At 35.1% G+C, this 15,851-nt stretch overlaps 1 protein-coding gene across 5 annotated transcripts in view; it reads right to left on the bottom strand.

Annotated features, from left to right (window-relative positions):
• PHIP (PHIP subunit of CUL4-Ring ligase complex) overlaps positions 1–15,851 on the bottom strand; it is a 102,834-nt gene that overhangs the window by 27,850 nt on the left and 59,133 nt on the right. For 4 of the 5 annotated variants that reach the window (XM_005518591.3, XM_014263495.2, XM_088053330.1 and 1 more), the window contains 6 exons: positions 13,372–13,509; positions 12,186–12,369; positions 11,356–11,479; positions 3,412–3,552; positions 2,517–2,593; positions 1,619–1,850 (listed from right to left, as the gene is read on the bottom strand). In XM_005518591.3, the coding sequence (XP_005518648.1) occupies positions 1,619–1,850; positions 2,517–2,593; positions 3,412–3,552; positions 11,356–11,479; positions 12,186–12,369; positions 13,372–13,509 (896 nt within the window). The remainder of the gene's footprint in view (positions 1–1,618; positions 1,851–2,516; positions 2,594–3,411; positions 3,553–11,355; positions 11,480–12,185; positions 12,370–13,371; positions 13,510–15,851) is intronic. The other variant, XM_088053331.1, reaches the window with a different exon arrangement.

Genomic DNA, 15,851 nt, shown 5'->3' with positions numbered 1-15,851 from the left:
AGGTGGATTAGAAATGTAAGCACCATTCAAGATCATAAAACTCATACATTAATCAGTTTTTCTCTTCTGCTTTTTTAATTTTTAAGATTCTACATGTGGCTACAAAGACAGTCAAAGCTTTTTTCCACAATAAAAAGACCTGATTTTGAATCAGGATCAGAATGAGGAAGAACTTTATACCAGAAAGGCCTGTGAGCTCTCTGCTCAGTAAGGAGGTCAAATGTCTGCCACAAAAAACTTCAAAGACTAACATCTGTCAGGAATGACAGGTATAATTAATGCTATCTAGGGATAGAGGAAAGAGAGGTGATTTTCTGCAATTACTTCCAGCCTCATATTTTATTGTGACTCAAGAAATAAGCAGGTCAGTTTGAAATATCTAGGCCTGATACTTTTTGAATCAAAGACATCCCATATCTCAATAGCTGGGATTAAAATGGATGCAAGATTCCCAAAACACTCCGGTTAGTTTTAATCAAAGTGAAAATATTAGGCTGTCAACTATTTTTTTATTTTATAATAGTAAACTAAACTAGAGGTTTCAATCATTTAAAAAGTCCCCCACCATATATTTTTCTAATCTGCTTTCTTATCCCTTTTCATACCTTCTTTTGGTTTCAGACTGTGTAAATAGCAATATACTATTAGTATTGACAGTGTAACTAATGACTGTGCACAATACACAAGAAGTAGCCTAAATAAAGAAGACTAGCACCTGACATCCCGCATGCCATACCAGAGATTCACAGCTAATCAGACACTGCCAACATCCGTGTTCAAACAGCTGCTTTGTCTACATTCCAATGAGGTCTAAAACACTGAAATAATGATCCTAAAGAAGACTGAGGACTCCTAATCTAATAAATAAACAAAATGCAAGTATTTAATTTAGATGATACAGTTAGCTTCCTTGGGTACTACAAAAAGAGACACTATAACTTTACAAAAACAATTAGCATCTACCAGATCACTTCTGGTCTCTGTAAAGAAAGAAGGAAGAGTGAAATTTTCAGATCTAACAACTGAAAACAAAACAACTTCTCAAAAAACACACTGAAAATAACTGAAGTCACTGAAAATTTCTTTGCACTGATTTAAATTGTAATTGCATTATATTATAAAGCAAACAAAATACAGACAACAAAAAAATCCTGATTAAGCCCTATTTCCCTTGATGGAATTAACAGTGGTAAGCATAATGCAAATATCATATATCATAGAATTGACAGAAAAAAATGGCATGGTTGTGCAGATCTGAAAGAATTTGCAATTATATACGGAGACAAGTCAGCACAGCTTTAAAAAATACTGGCATGCTATAGCAATACTCAATTGTATTGAATACTCTACTTCCACAGAAAGGAAGTTTCTGGTGTGAGCAAGGATAGTGATAAGGACGTTAGAAGTGCTCCTTATGTCAAACGTATCATATTCAGAAAGCATATCATTATAGCCATCTATCATTTGACTTGGAAGAGTCTTTAATTATCATTTGTTAAAAGTTGTGATGTGTTTTAAAATTAGACAATATTAAGTTGTATATGTAACACAATCACTCACCCAATTATTTCTAAGTCAGCAGGAATGAGCAACCTATAATACACAAAGAACATCTAACCTTTTGTTTTCTCTCTTTGGGTTTCCTCTTCTTTGGTGATGTTGATGGTCCATCTTTCTCCTCAATACCCTTTTTCCTTTCCTTTTTTATTTGCTTCCTTTGTTTTTCAGGTCCTTCTTCATCCTCTGAACTACTTTCTGCTTTCTTTGTTTTAATTTTAGGAATTTTCTTTGGTGGTTGCAAATTGATTCCTGCATCTGCCGTCCAGTCAGAATAATCACTAGAATAGTCACTATATATGATATAACAAAGAAAAAAGAAATTAAAACCCCAAAGTCAAAAAGTGCATTGGATTACATAAAATAACCCAGTAAAAGATTACAGTTAATGGTCTAGCTAACTACAGTGTTTTAATAGTTAAAATCCTAATGCTTAAAACCCTATATTCTATCTTTAATTTAAATGGTAGTAAACCAAGACCCCTGACATAATTTGGTATTGCAAGAAGCTTAACTTATAGCATCCCTTGAAGTAAACACTGTATTTAGTTCATCAGTTCAAGATGATAAACACTGAAGTCTGGATATTGTTTTCAAGTTTTGAATAGCTTTGGATGACAAAATACAGGATGGTTTATTTGCTCTTTAATTTCCAACCAAGGATCACAGCTCAGACTGAGAGCCATAGGAAACTGCTACTACCTGCCTGAAGTGTTTGTGCCTGAAAAGAAACACCTTCCGGAAAACAATTCTGCTTCTAGCAAACAGGGAAAACCCTTCCCTAAATTTTAGTCAGCAATATGACTGAAAATTAAATCCTGAAATTTTCATGTTCTTGTTCACCTTCTCTTCTAAATCTGCACTGGTGTTAGTTATTACTCATTTACTATTTACAGCAAAAATTATTAAAGATTTCTTGGCAAGAATTTTCTCTGTAGATTATATATGTTGTCACTTACCTAGAACTGCCATCACTGTGCCATGCTCTTTCGTCATCTTCCGATGTTCCACCACTGGCAACAACTACTTCCCCTTCCTAATAAGGAGAGCAGAGGGCATAAGGAGAGGGAAGGGACAGAGGCAGAGAAAAAGAAAGCATTTTCTTTAGAGCTAAAGTTATATTATATGACAATACAATGAAAACTTTTCTAGGCTTTAGATGTGCTATAAACATCTGGGATTCTAGAAGCTGAATGTTAAAAAGGCATTTGAGTTTGCAGACAGTTTCTTTACTTCAGTAGACTTATACAAAGAAGTATGAAGATATCAGTGCTTGGCACAGTGTAGAGCAACATCTCATCACCATTTGACAAAGCTAGCTTATCTTCTCAAAAATTATTTCAAGTGTTTTTAATGTCATATTTCCACATCTTTTTAATATCAAACAAAAACCCAATATGAACTTTATGTACTGCTCACTCCTCTACAGAATTAGTTACAGAAGCACAGAATAACTGAGGCTGGAAGGGGCTTCTGGAGCTCATGTTATCCAACCTCCCTGTTCAAGTAGGATCACCTAAAGTTGGTGACCACATTGCTAGGCCATGTGGGCAGTACTGACTAGGCTTACAAATTGCACATATACTTCGCAAAAAAACCCTTACAAATGAGTATTTTTCTCCTTTGTCAATTACTTAAGTCACAGCTAAACATATACAACATGTATATGTGTATATGTATATATACAAGCATATGAAAACCTAATACAACATAATTTTTTTAAGAGGTGAAAGGAAACGCACAATGAAAAATGTAACTTGAGTTTCCACTAGAAACAATGTTTCATTAGCTGAAGTAGGAGATTAATGAGTAGAAATGCAATATGTAAGACTGCCTCGAGAATCAGGATCTTACATCTGAAGAACTGTGTCCATTTTCCAACTCTTCAGCAGGCCTTGCAGTTTCTTCTACCGCATATCTTGTACGGTAATTGTGCTGATTAGCTGCTTGTTTCTTTGAGTCACTAGCATCAAGTAAATTATCATGAGAATGGTTCTGTGAAGATACAAAAGCCAAAATATATAATTTTTGAGTATGCATTTTATTAATGCATAGCATTTTCTTTATTATAGTATTCCAGGAAGCAATTTTTTGATAAAAAATTACAAGTCCAAAACTAAAAAGCTGCTGAAGAAAACACTCCACATGCGTAGTTGAATGAATATAAGCACCAAACAGTTCCATGTATTCTGGAAATAACTAAATTTCTTCCCAGACACAAAACAATTTAAAAATCTGTAACCATTAAAAATAATCATTCTCTGCAAAATACATGTCAGTTAAGAAGGACTAAAACAAGGACTAAAATATAACTACTGATAGGCTGATAAGGGCTTGTAAAAGCTCAGAATTACTCTAAAAATGGCTAAGGAAAGGAGACTCAAACAGAAGTCCAGAGTGTTATTTTGCAGCCAAGGGGCCAGATGTGTTAGAAAAGAAACCCGTACAGCAAAACATCCCCCTTCACATAGAGAGATGAATGTTAGCAAATACAACCTTTAAATAGTATGATGATGCATTGCAGAGCTCGAATGAATGAGTCAGTTTGAAAGAATATGAGTTCTTATGAAGCTTAAAAGAATGAAATAAAGCTGTCATTTAGAAACACTTCATGCTCCAGCATGAAGAGACTTTATTCCTCGTGTAGAATATACAGAATGCAAACGCTTGCTCTCAACACCAAGTGTGCAATCCTGTGTTAGTCCCCAGTCACTGGGAAAAAGAACAAGAGTTATGATTTCAATTTCAAGAGTTCTGTGCTATTTTTCTTTAGGCATGTATAGTTGAACTTCATCCTATCTCAGATCCAACAAAATAATTTCTGGGCACATTCCTAGATGCCACAAAAAGAGGTACACTTCCCCAGTGTTATCCTTTTGCAACAAGGAAAACCTCAGATATCTATTAGGTGCTGATAACAGTTGGAAAAAAAAAGTCCCAGAGATGAAGAAGAAAGCAGAACTGGAAAAAACAAAACACTAATATTTTGACAGTCTTCTAGTACAGCAGACTGCTTGTACCTATTCCTCTTGATTTTTTTTTTCTTTTGTAGGAAAGAAAAAAATCTTTTCTATCATGTATGATAAAAGCTAGTTCATGAGGTTAAATTTCCTTGTTGAGGAAAATAACTCCCACTTTTTTCAGTAAAAGCTGTACTAAAACATGGCAAATCAATAGTAGAAAAGATTTAGTTTTCCTTAGCCACAATAATCATCATTAAAGTGCAGAAGTCTAGTAACTAATTTTTCTCCCATGCTCCCTGTTAGAAGATACACAGCTTCTGCAAGCAAGACTGCATTAGTTCAGGAAAGTAAGCCAGCACACCACTCTGTACAGTTGTGTTCCAGTTTTCATCAAAGCACAGAGGACCAACACAAACTGCTTTTCAGTGAGTACTGTGCTTCTGTTGTTCTGTCCTTCAGTCTAGTTGGAAGTTATCACTGACAGCACAGCTACCAGAGACATTTCTAATGGGACTGCTCAGCAATCAGCATTTTATCATTGCCCAAGACTTTTGAGACCTGGGGCATCCACTCCTCCTTCTGGATTCAAACTGGCAGCACACACCAGATCCCCTCAAGCTGCTCTGCCCTGACTCAGAACAGCCCCAAGGCAGCCCTAAGCCCAGTGGCTGAGCCCATCACTCACAGCCTTCTGCCTTCAGCCTTCTGGGGCTGCTCACTTCTCATCAAGCTCTGAAGATTCATTACTGAAGCGAAGAGGTCACAAAAGCCAGTGTTACAGTAACTTGTTTCTGCTACTGAATTGTGACTTTTTCACCATGAATCACAGTAGAGAAAGCAGGGACAACAGAATGGAATCACATAACCCTAATGAAACAAACTAGTCAAGTATCTGTTACAATAAGGAGGACATATTTTGCAGAAGCTTCCTTACAGCTTGACTGCTTGACTTTTGTTTCTTCTCTAGAAACAAAAGTCCTAAAACTGTACCTCCCCGTTTCTCTTCAGAGGTGAGGTTTCTCAAACAGCTATAAATACAGCTTGCCTCTACTCAAATAGAACTACAGATGCTTGGAAAAACTGAAGCACTTCACATTATTCTTTGGTTTTGAAAAGATTTTTTTTCTTTTGGCAGTTCAAAGCTTGAGGGAAAAAAACACTGTATAAATATTGGGTCACAGTGATGCTGAAGGGTAACAAACAGCTTTGGGAGAGAAAAAATGCCAAAACAAGACCAGAAAAAAAACAAAAAAACCCAACACAAAACAGGAAAACAAAACCACAAGTACTTATCAACGAGTAAGAGAACAATAGAATCAAGTTGGAAAGTATCTCTAGATGTCACCTTGTCTAAACCCACTACTCAAGCAGGGACGAGAAAAGGGGCCATAAAGTATACAATTGCCTCATCTTGTCAAAAAAATGTATTTTAACATCATTCCTATTCAGCTTAGCTTTTCAAAATCTGAAGAGAAACTGTAATATAGAACTTGATTTATTTGGGGGAGGGGTGGAGCTGAATGTGAAGGTTTGACTATGAAGTACTACAGGTCTTTTTCTAACAAAATGTAATTATCACCAGCATGTTCAGCTAGAACTGAGGAAACACAGCTGATGCCTCCTCTCCCTCAATATATAACCTAAAGAAAGAGCTTGAAATTGTACTCTCCACTCTAACAGTAGGCTGGGAAATAAAACCAAGATAACCTATAATTTGAGGTTCAATCATCGTTTTCTCTCTAAACACTTTGATGAACAGTCATATATGCTGACAAGTACCTTGTACCCTGTCCAAGGCTTCAAGTCAGTATCAAAGCACATCTATAGATACACCAGAAATTACAGCTCCTGTCAGAACAGTTTTTCTGTGAAATAAAAATGATGGCATTTCCTGTATTTGAGAGGAATACTGGACACTGCTGGAGGTCTTGGAAACTTGATTTGCGAGAGATACAGTGGGAAACCAGTGGTGTCCTGACAACTCAGACCACACTGCATGCTACATCCTTATGACTCTGACAGCACTTGGAAGAACAGCTTTGCTGCAGTCTCATACAGGGCTGAAGCAATTTTGGGAAGCTTTGGCTGTAGCAATTTCATGGTATTTCTTAACCAGCAGCATCTATTTTTTATGTGAAAATGATTCCTCCTTCATTAAGGCAACAGGAATCAACTTCTATTAGAAAGTTTAATAGGGACAAGGCACAAGCATATGTCCAATATCAAAACCCCAGCATTAAATAGATGTCTTGCCATGGCATTTTCTCTTTGACTCTTACATAGTCTCAAATCTGAATCAGTGTCTGTAATTACATAGGTTTTACTCTTACCACATCACATGTATGCAAAAAATTATTTAAAACTGTTCCAAAAGCAGTGAAAGTAACAGACACTAAGCACTAAGTGCTAGTCTCTGAAGTTTTAGAATACTTTCCTCTTAATATGTTGCTGATTTAATTGGAAGTATTGTTTAAATAACATGTAAGTAGAAAACTTATTTCTGTGGAACACAAGCCACTTTCAGCAGAACAAAGTACATGTTTCTCCTCCCTGGGTTCTGTTAGTTTACAATGCTGTCATTTGCACCCATCACAACAGAGGCCTGTGCCTGCTTTTTTCCATTCATAACAATTTCCCATCTTAATTCCTTGAAATTTTGGCATACCATTTCCACTTAATGATAATGAGGAATATTTCCATTTTTGTCACATTTTACTAGGACACACATCACATCAACCCTCTAGTGTACAGAAATTTCACACTCTTAAATATTTATTAAAATGCTCTAATCCCAGTAGTTTAATAAACTAATCCTCTTAATTACTTGGACTGGGAATATTTACCTAAGCATGTTATTTATCTCAACTTTCATCTGCTCCTGAAAACAAGTAATTTGGAATACAGCTCCATTTTGAAGATACAAAAATCCCACTCTATCATCTTTCATTAATGTATTTGGGTTCAAGTTTTTGCCGTTTGCTTTTTTGGTGTTTTTGTTTAATAATAGAAAAAACCCTATTCCTCACGAATGACTTTGAAAGTCAAACCAACTTCATCATTCAGCCTGCAAGTCAGTGATACTAAATACTATTTACTAAGTACTATTCAGGTCAAAATATCCGAGTTTTTAGTTTCTGCCCCACAACTCCATTAGTCCCTTAAGCAATCATATACAAACACTTTCCTGTATGACCTGTGTCAAAGAAATGTGGGCTTTCAATAGCAGAATACTTATGTGACTTCCATTTAAACTGCAGATATTGTTAAAGAAGAAAGACTGAATTATAATTCTGTACTACTTTTAACACATGACCCTGGATTAAAAATTATCAGTAGGACTTTGGAATCTCCTCAAAATGGAATTACAGCTGCTCTGTGTTCTTCCTTATTGACCCACACTTTATCTTACAATCTAAAATGCTAAGAACATTCATTCCTGCCCATCTTTTCATTTTACTTCTGGATTTTTGACTTCTTTCAGTTAGAAGGGAAGAACGGAACAGAAGAAAATATTATTTCATCATTATCATTATTATATGAATAGACCTGATAAATTTCAAAAGTTCATATAAAAACCTGTATTTCCTACTGCTATGAACTACAACTGAGCTTTCCTATGAATACAGTGTTTTAAATACAAGTCTTGTTTTACTCAGCTCCCAGAAAAGCTGACAGGTCTATAAAGTGAGACATTTTCTAGAATTCTTGATGCTGTAGTTCTTAGGTCTAGAGATTATTGGAAGAAAATGTCATGCCCTGTATTTTGCTGGAAGTGTTCCCCATCTCCTTTAGATCATAAATTCTCTCATTAAACCTGTAAGAATTCACTATGCAATAAGGACTATAGTCTTGCAATAGTACTATGATATAACTTACAAGGAATCAGTATCAAAACCTACTAGATGTTCTCAAGGAAAAGATTTACACTGTGCTTTCCAGTAGTATCTTCAACCTAACACAGCTTGTATTTAAAGTCACACTGTCACTGTAAATGAACAGCAACAAAAGAGCAACTATAATGAAGTTATTAATTTCTATTTAAAACAGCCCTAAAAATACTGCATAAGTTTTTGGATTGCAGTAAATCTTACTTCTCTTCCCAGGTGTTTATTTGAATTTACTGTGAACACTACAGAAGATGACAATTTCAATTCACTATTCCTGTTGCTCAGACACTCCTGAGCAGAAGTGTTGCTCGTGTTAACTGTAAGCAACAACAAAAATCATAAAAATGTGAGCAGTTAATTTAATTGTGAGACTCAATCACTCAAGATCAAACACCTTTATCTTCTTGAAACATGCTTATTTGAAGCCCAGGGGATATCTACTTATTTCTGAATCCCTCTGAGATTTTACTCAAGAGATTTGAATTAGTGTACTTCTCAGCAGTCTGAGTCCTCCAAAAAGTGACATATTTAATGAAGAATCACCTATCGAAGAATACAATCTTTTTATTCCAAGATGCCATAAAAGAAGTATTCATTAGGGTTTATGAAGGCTTTAAGTGTTCTGAAAGTATTACTAACTATATCAGTAATTTTTATATAGAAAATTTACTGACACACTCAAATGAAAAGACCACGATTGCCTGGGGTTTTCCGTTATTTCATCAGAACAAAGGTGGAAAGTGACTAAAGGATTTACCAAGTTCTCTCCCTCACATTCTGAGAATCCAGACCACAGAACCCCCCAGGTGTAAATATATGAAAGTAAGTAGCAGTTGCTCTGAAGGATTTCAAGGACATAAATATCTATAAACATATATATATATATATATATATTATATATAATAAAATATATAATATAAATAAAAATAGGGGGTTCAAAAGATCCAGTACTATCATTACGGTTTGGATACAAAAAAAAATATTTTAAACAGGATTTTGAAAAACACTTGCTTTAAGTTTCTTTGTTTCAAAGATATCGTAAGAGTGATTGCAAAAACCAAAATGCTGGACCAGCTAGCCTATTCTGTTCAACTTTTATGTCCTAGTGATATCTTAGAAGAAAACTGTAACCCAATTAGAAATTTAATGGTAATTTGGTATTAATTCACATTATCAGGAAGGATCTTTTGACGAGGCTGTAGCTAAAGACAAGGAAAAAAAAAATATAAACCCTTGAGCAGTGCACCTGCTTAATTAAACTAAAATAAGGTGTATAAATCAGCACACCAAAACACATCCCCTCAAGACAGGAAAAAACTTTGTCAAAATCTGAATTTGTCAGGCCCTTTTTTATATTAGTGCCAAAAGAAAAATATGGGTTCCGAAGACTTCTGATGTCCTGGTATTTCACCAATGAGTCCTGTCACATGGCATAAAGTTTCCTCCTCAATGTACAAAACACTGGAGACAAAAGAGAACAATTTTTTTTCAGTGTATCTTGGGTAAACACACAATGTTGGTGACCGCAGAACTGAAAAGAGCACATGCCATTTTTTCAGATAGCAATGCACTCAAATTTTAACACATGAAGAAAATTGAAGGAAAAAATAAGAAATAAATATTAAAAAGAAATTTCAAGTTATTGGGGGACTGTGGATAGGGGAGACTTCACATCATTTCTTCTGAAATCTTTAATTTGGTTGAGAATGAAAAAAGCAGAAAAACAATATTGAAGTTCAGCATCAAATATAAACTTGTTAATCTCAGACTTACTCTACTACATATAAAATTAACTCATCATTATTAAAAATTACAGAATCACTACAAAGCATCTGAAATTTACTTATTTTCAGATTGAAAGCAATCTCAGTTCCTTCCTTCACAAGCAAGCAAGCAATAAACAGCACAGGCACTAAGTATAGAACTCAACGTTAAGAGCTTCAGTCTTTTGCAAACTTGTTCTCTTTATTTCATTTATTCATTTTTCCACCCTATATCCCATAAGTGATTTTTACTTTCCCATCATAATTGCCACAATTTGCAGGTGTTTCTGAAAGCTGTACAGCTTGTAAAGCTTTGTTACAAGCTTTGGATTGAGGGTGGAAAGAGTCTCATCTATATTAAGCATATTACAAAACCCAAAGTATGGGTTCTCTTTTACCATTGCTAAAATTTACTTCCCTTATTACAAAAACATAGTTGGTTATTTAGTTAGAAAAGCATAGATAAGCATGTGCAATTCATAAATAAAATTTACTTTAATTTTAAACAAAGGAGACATCAAATGCTTTCTGTAAACATAGAATATATATCCTTCAAATTTTCTAACCATAAAAAAGATGCAAGATTACAATTTTTTGCAAGTTATATGAAAAAAAAAACAAGTCACTTATGACAATTTAATACAACTTATTTCCTTGTACTTAATCTATCCTGTTTTCATCTTTTCTGAAAATGTACTCCCAGCTCTAGCAAAAATCATGACTTCGATATATCCCATAACAGCCCACCATATGATTTTTAGGGTACCATGAGAGAAAATACCCAATTCTCTATTTGGAGGTGTATTTAATCTATTTAATTTAATTTAAGTTTAAGAACTCTGACTTGAGTTTTAATAGAACTATTCACAGAACAGTATGTCAAACAGTGGACAACAGCAGCAGAGTGTATTGATTAATAGTGACAGGCTCCCTACAGCAAATCATGTTCCTAACACCAGATTTGCAGGGATTTTCCCCCACTTCTGAAAGCAAGCCATGTTGTTTATTATTCAGAACATATTGAAACATCAGTACAGACAGGCTTCCTCATTCTGGTGAGGTAAACAAATTCCCGTACCCTGGTTTGTAAATTTAAAACAGAGAAGAATGTAAATTTATGTGACCCAACTTACTGAATTAAATTTTATGCTGCATTCTGTGGTAAAGCACAGGTGGACTTCTTACCTTAGAGAACGTAGGTATTTTGTTTTCTCTTGGAATGTGACTCATTACATGTTTTCGTTTCTCTTCTGATCGATACACCCTTATTTCTTCTTCTCCCTTTGCTGTTCTCCATTCTTCCTGCCTACTGAAAAAAGAAAACTGAGATGTTAACTTGAAAGGATATTACTACAGCTGAGAGGATCTATTCCAAACCAAGGAACAGACATTCAACATCTATAGCATTCTTTGAACAGCAGTTCTTCTCTTTACAGTTAGCACATGGCTTTTAAATTAGGTTTTTTTGAACAAAGATTTTAATCTTATTTCATTAAACTACAGCAGTTCTTTTCAAACAAAGTAAAATTTTCATCTTCATTAAACTAGAGCAGTTTATGTTTGACTATGGCAAGTAAGTTTTTTGACTTACTGATTTAAGTACTCATCACAAGAATTACTAAAAAAATTGAAGTTCCAGTTTGGAAATCAAAATTCATCTCAGATACCCAATAGTTTAGGTCAGCATTCCAGCCATAAAATGCCATATAATGACAGGAATTAAAACATATAATCTTATGCTGCAAGTCAGAAGATATTGAGGCAACTAGATTCCATTGCCTATACAAATTCAGTCACTGTGTTATTCATTAAAAGGGCAATTTTTATTCCAAATCCTTCTGGAATTACAGGATTTTTCGAGTGATATACAAACAAGTGATTTCAAACAAACTGATTTTCTAAGAAATTTGAGATGACAACACAGAAAACAAGTGACGATGTGAATGGTGATAGAAACTCCAAAACTGTTCCATTTAATTAAGTTCACCACAGTAAAATTCTTGATCTATGCTTACCTGGCCACACCAGAAGACAGTTCAGGCACTACCACTCTGCGACTCCAAGCCACAAGGTCCCGCTCAGTGGCTATTTCACTTCTTGGTGCATTGCTGTGCATCTGACGCACACCTTCAATTTGTCCACTGCGCCTTAACCCTATATTTGGTGGGGAATGTACTTCTGAGGTAGAGCTTACAGATCCTAAAAAGTCAAAAAGCCATAGTTCTTGATCTGAAATTCTTAAGGAAGCATTTGAAAATGAAAACTTGGAATGAAATGGAAAAAATAACTTTACTTGATCTATTACTTCAAAAGAAATCATATTAACTGAGTATAAGTATTTCAGCAGTTTCTACAGTCACCACACGACAGCACAAACTGCTACTGGGCTGCAGCACTCTGTTCAAAAATTCACATAATAAAGAAGCAGATGTACCAACAATCTGAAGTGAAGGAAATGTTTGCTTCTTTAAAAATACCTTTGAAAATATTTATGCAAAGCTGACTATTGCTACTGGACTCTAGATCTGTGTTATAAAACAGTGAGCTATCTCACTGAATCAGTGTGCTCCTTAAACAGTCTTCTGCCTTCAAAAAAATCAAGCTTCAACACTGGAAATTAGGAATCAAGCTGTAAAATTTACAGACAAAAAACTGAAATGGCCAAGAGGTTAAAAATAACCCAGAACAAAATCACACACACATGCAAGAGCCTTTTAACACCTACACAGTAGCAAAATACCAACATTTTTCCATATCCTTACACACACAAGCTAATCCTGCTCAACCTAGTGGATTGCTAATCATAATTTTTCAAGTGTTGAAAACTGTGTACTCTAGTGCAAGACACTGAAACATGGAAAAATTTTGCAGAGTTCTACTTTTCTTCCTCCTATATCCTTATTTAAAAGTAGTCAGATTTCAAACAACTAGATGGCCAGCTGTAGATTAAACAGTAGGGTAGTTACTTCTAAGGGAACACAGTTGCTGCAATTCCCTGAGTGACGAGATAATAATAAAAAAATCTGTAATGTTAAGAACCCAAACATTTTACAAAAGGCAAAAAAAAAAGAAAAAAATGGGAGAGCTGTACTATTTTCTACCTCCTTTCTACTAGTTCAACAAAATGCACAGAGAATGAACAATATAAAGGGATCTATGTTTTCCAGCTCTCAACCTCAACACCCTTCCCCAGTGATCTACCTCTGCTTATCCGGCTGGTACTACTGGTTCCTGCCTCCCCAGAACGTCTCTGGTCCTGCTCTTGCTGAAGTCTTTGAATCATGCTATCCAACGGACTAATTTCTTGATTTGCTTGCTGACTAAGAACTTGATTCAATCCTGTGAAGTAAAATATACAGGAGAACAACACACAAATGTAAATTTTTAGGAAATTTATGTAACAGACAGCTCATCTAAAACAAGCACAGTAAATTATCACATGTGTAACTATGGTCTAATGCTTATTTTTCTAACAGTCATTTATTAAAACAGGTCAACTTCTTCTCTTAATATATTTGAGAGCATTATACTTTCTGGAGCAAGGTCAAGATGACCACATTTCACCTCTAATAAAAGGTTAAATTTGAACAAGTGCCAGCAAGACACAGAAGCTTAATACAACTGTTGTTTGTCAGCTCAGTCAATGCAAATTGTTCAAATGCAAGATTAGCCTGCTTCAAATGCATTAAAAAACACTTCATAAGCTTCAATGAAAGAACTACATCAAGGTCTAACTGAATTAGAAAATAATTATCTACACTGTAGAACACCCAGCAGTAAAAATGTTTAATTGAGCTCCACATGGACGTAAGATCACACAGATCAAGTAACGGTAATTTTCTTTGGTACGTAAAACAGCCAAGAAACCTCCTTGTGGGTAGTTCTTGTGAATTGAAGATGGGAAACAGTGACTCCAAAGAAGTGATTACAAGGTGATAATGCTGTTTCTGAGCAGCAAGCAAAATACACCACACAAGCATGAACAACACAAAACCTGTTTTCATACTTACAATGATCACAAAAAACAGTTAGAGAGGTACAGAGAAAAAAGACAAAGGTTACAGTACTGATTCAAAAAGAAGTCAGACATCTCCACACAGAACAGTGAGATGGTGGAGTGGAATGGTGGGAAGCTCTAGACAAGAGAAGCAGAACTTGCAAACTTTGTAATGAGGAGTAACAATGCTCAAAGAAACAAGAGATAGATATTTTTCCAGCATGATTCCAAAGAAATATAACAGTATAAACTGCACTTTGCAAGATCAAAGACTAGATATTACAGTAATTGTGCTGTGAAATGAAGAGCTCTGATTATGTGGCTGCACAGAAGCTGCTCTCTCTTAACAGTATGCAGAAAAAAACCATAAATATTTAAGACAGTGCTCTCAGGCTTTAAAGGTTATTGAAGTCAACTTCCCTAAAGCAGCAGAACCTAGGAATAACGGAATGAGCTCTGGTATAACAACAGTTGGATGTTTTCTGACTCATATAAGTGAGACAGATTAATTTGTCGATCTTGTGAGCAGACATACTGTCTCTACTGAGAACAATGGGAAATACTACTAATAAACCGAGAATGATTTTAAATAAGGAAACTGCTATCTAAACAAAAGGAATGTTTTTATGTATCTAGCCTGTGAGACAATGCTTTAGCAAGAAACAGCAAGCGGTTTCTTTTTAAATAAAATAATAAAGACACTTGTGTATACTTGATTTTTTCAAAACATCTGGTTTAAAGGAGCTTCATGTTCATCAAGGCAGTACATCATGCATGACTATCTAAAGTCCCCCTACTCTTAGAAACTACAGAAAACTTAACAAGAAATGAATGGTCACTGCTCTAAGTGAGATGCATCAAATCCCACAACAAAGCTTCAGAAAGAAACGGAACTGCCTTAGTGGAAGGGAACATATAAAATATATTAATTCTGTTTAGGTCTGCATACAACTACATTGTTGCTATATTGCAAAAAGGTAAAAAACTGTCTTGTGTCTCTCCATCACCTGCCAAGCTGGTGGATAGCTCCCTGCTATTAAACAAAATGCTATGGACACCAACTTCCTATAAGCATTCATGTGTCATGCAGACAGACCACTAAATTTAATTTTATTGGGCCCGTGTGCAGAGCCTGACTTGTTTCAAGATATATTGAAGAACGCGCCCAGGACATTTTCAAATTTGGAGAATTTCACAATGCAATGGATTCACACTTTAACTGTAACAATGAAGTGTCATCCTTCCCTAAAAATCAAATTTTGTTTCAAAGACGCTAGCTAAGAAATTTACATTCACCAGGAATGTGATATTCTCCTTTTTACAGCTGCTTCTCAGGTAGCATTTCTTCCTGTAATTTCAGAGGAAACACGGAAATCCTCCCCTAAAAATATTTAAATATTCACTGTCCTATAATCCTGAGGCCTACAAATAAGGATGAAGAGATTTTTTTGTAAAAACACCTTCAGTTACCCCTTCCTGGAATGTCTGCCACACCACAGGCTTAAGTATCATGAACATATAAATTAAAATTTACAGTAACAGTCAGTTTTCACATATTTTCAAAAATACCCAAATAGTTAACAATGCTTATCTTGAAAACATTTAAAGCTACTTTCACCAGTCACTATTTGCTTAGTCATACTAATATCAAACTAGTGACACATAGTAAGTAAGCATTGTTTTT

This window comes from Pseudopodoces humilis, chromosome 3, assembly GCF_049639895.1.
Source record: "Pseudopodoces humilis isolate 2021_Gansu_Grassland_sample_001 chromosome 3, ASM4963989v1, whole genome shotgun sequence".
Classification (NCBI taxonomy): domain Eukaryota; kingdom Metazoa; phylum Chordata; class Aves; order Passeriformes; family Paridae; genus Pseudopodoces; species Pseudopodoces humilis.
The sequence above is the reverse complement of the archived record's forward strand: the minus strand, read 5'-3'. Positions and strand labels throughout refer to the sequence as shown.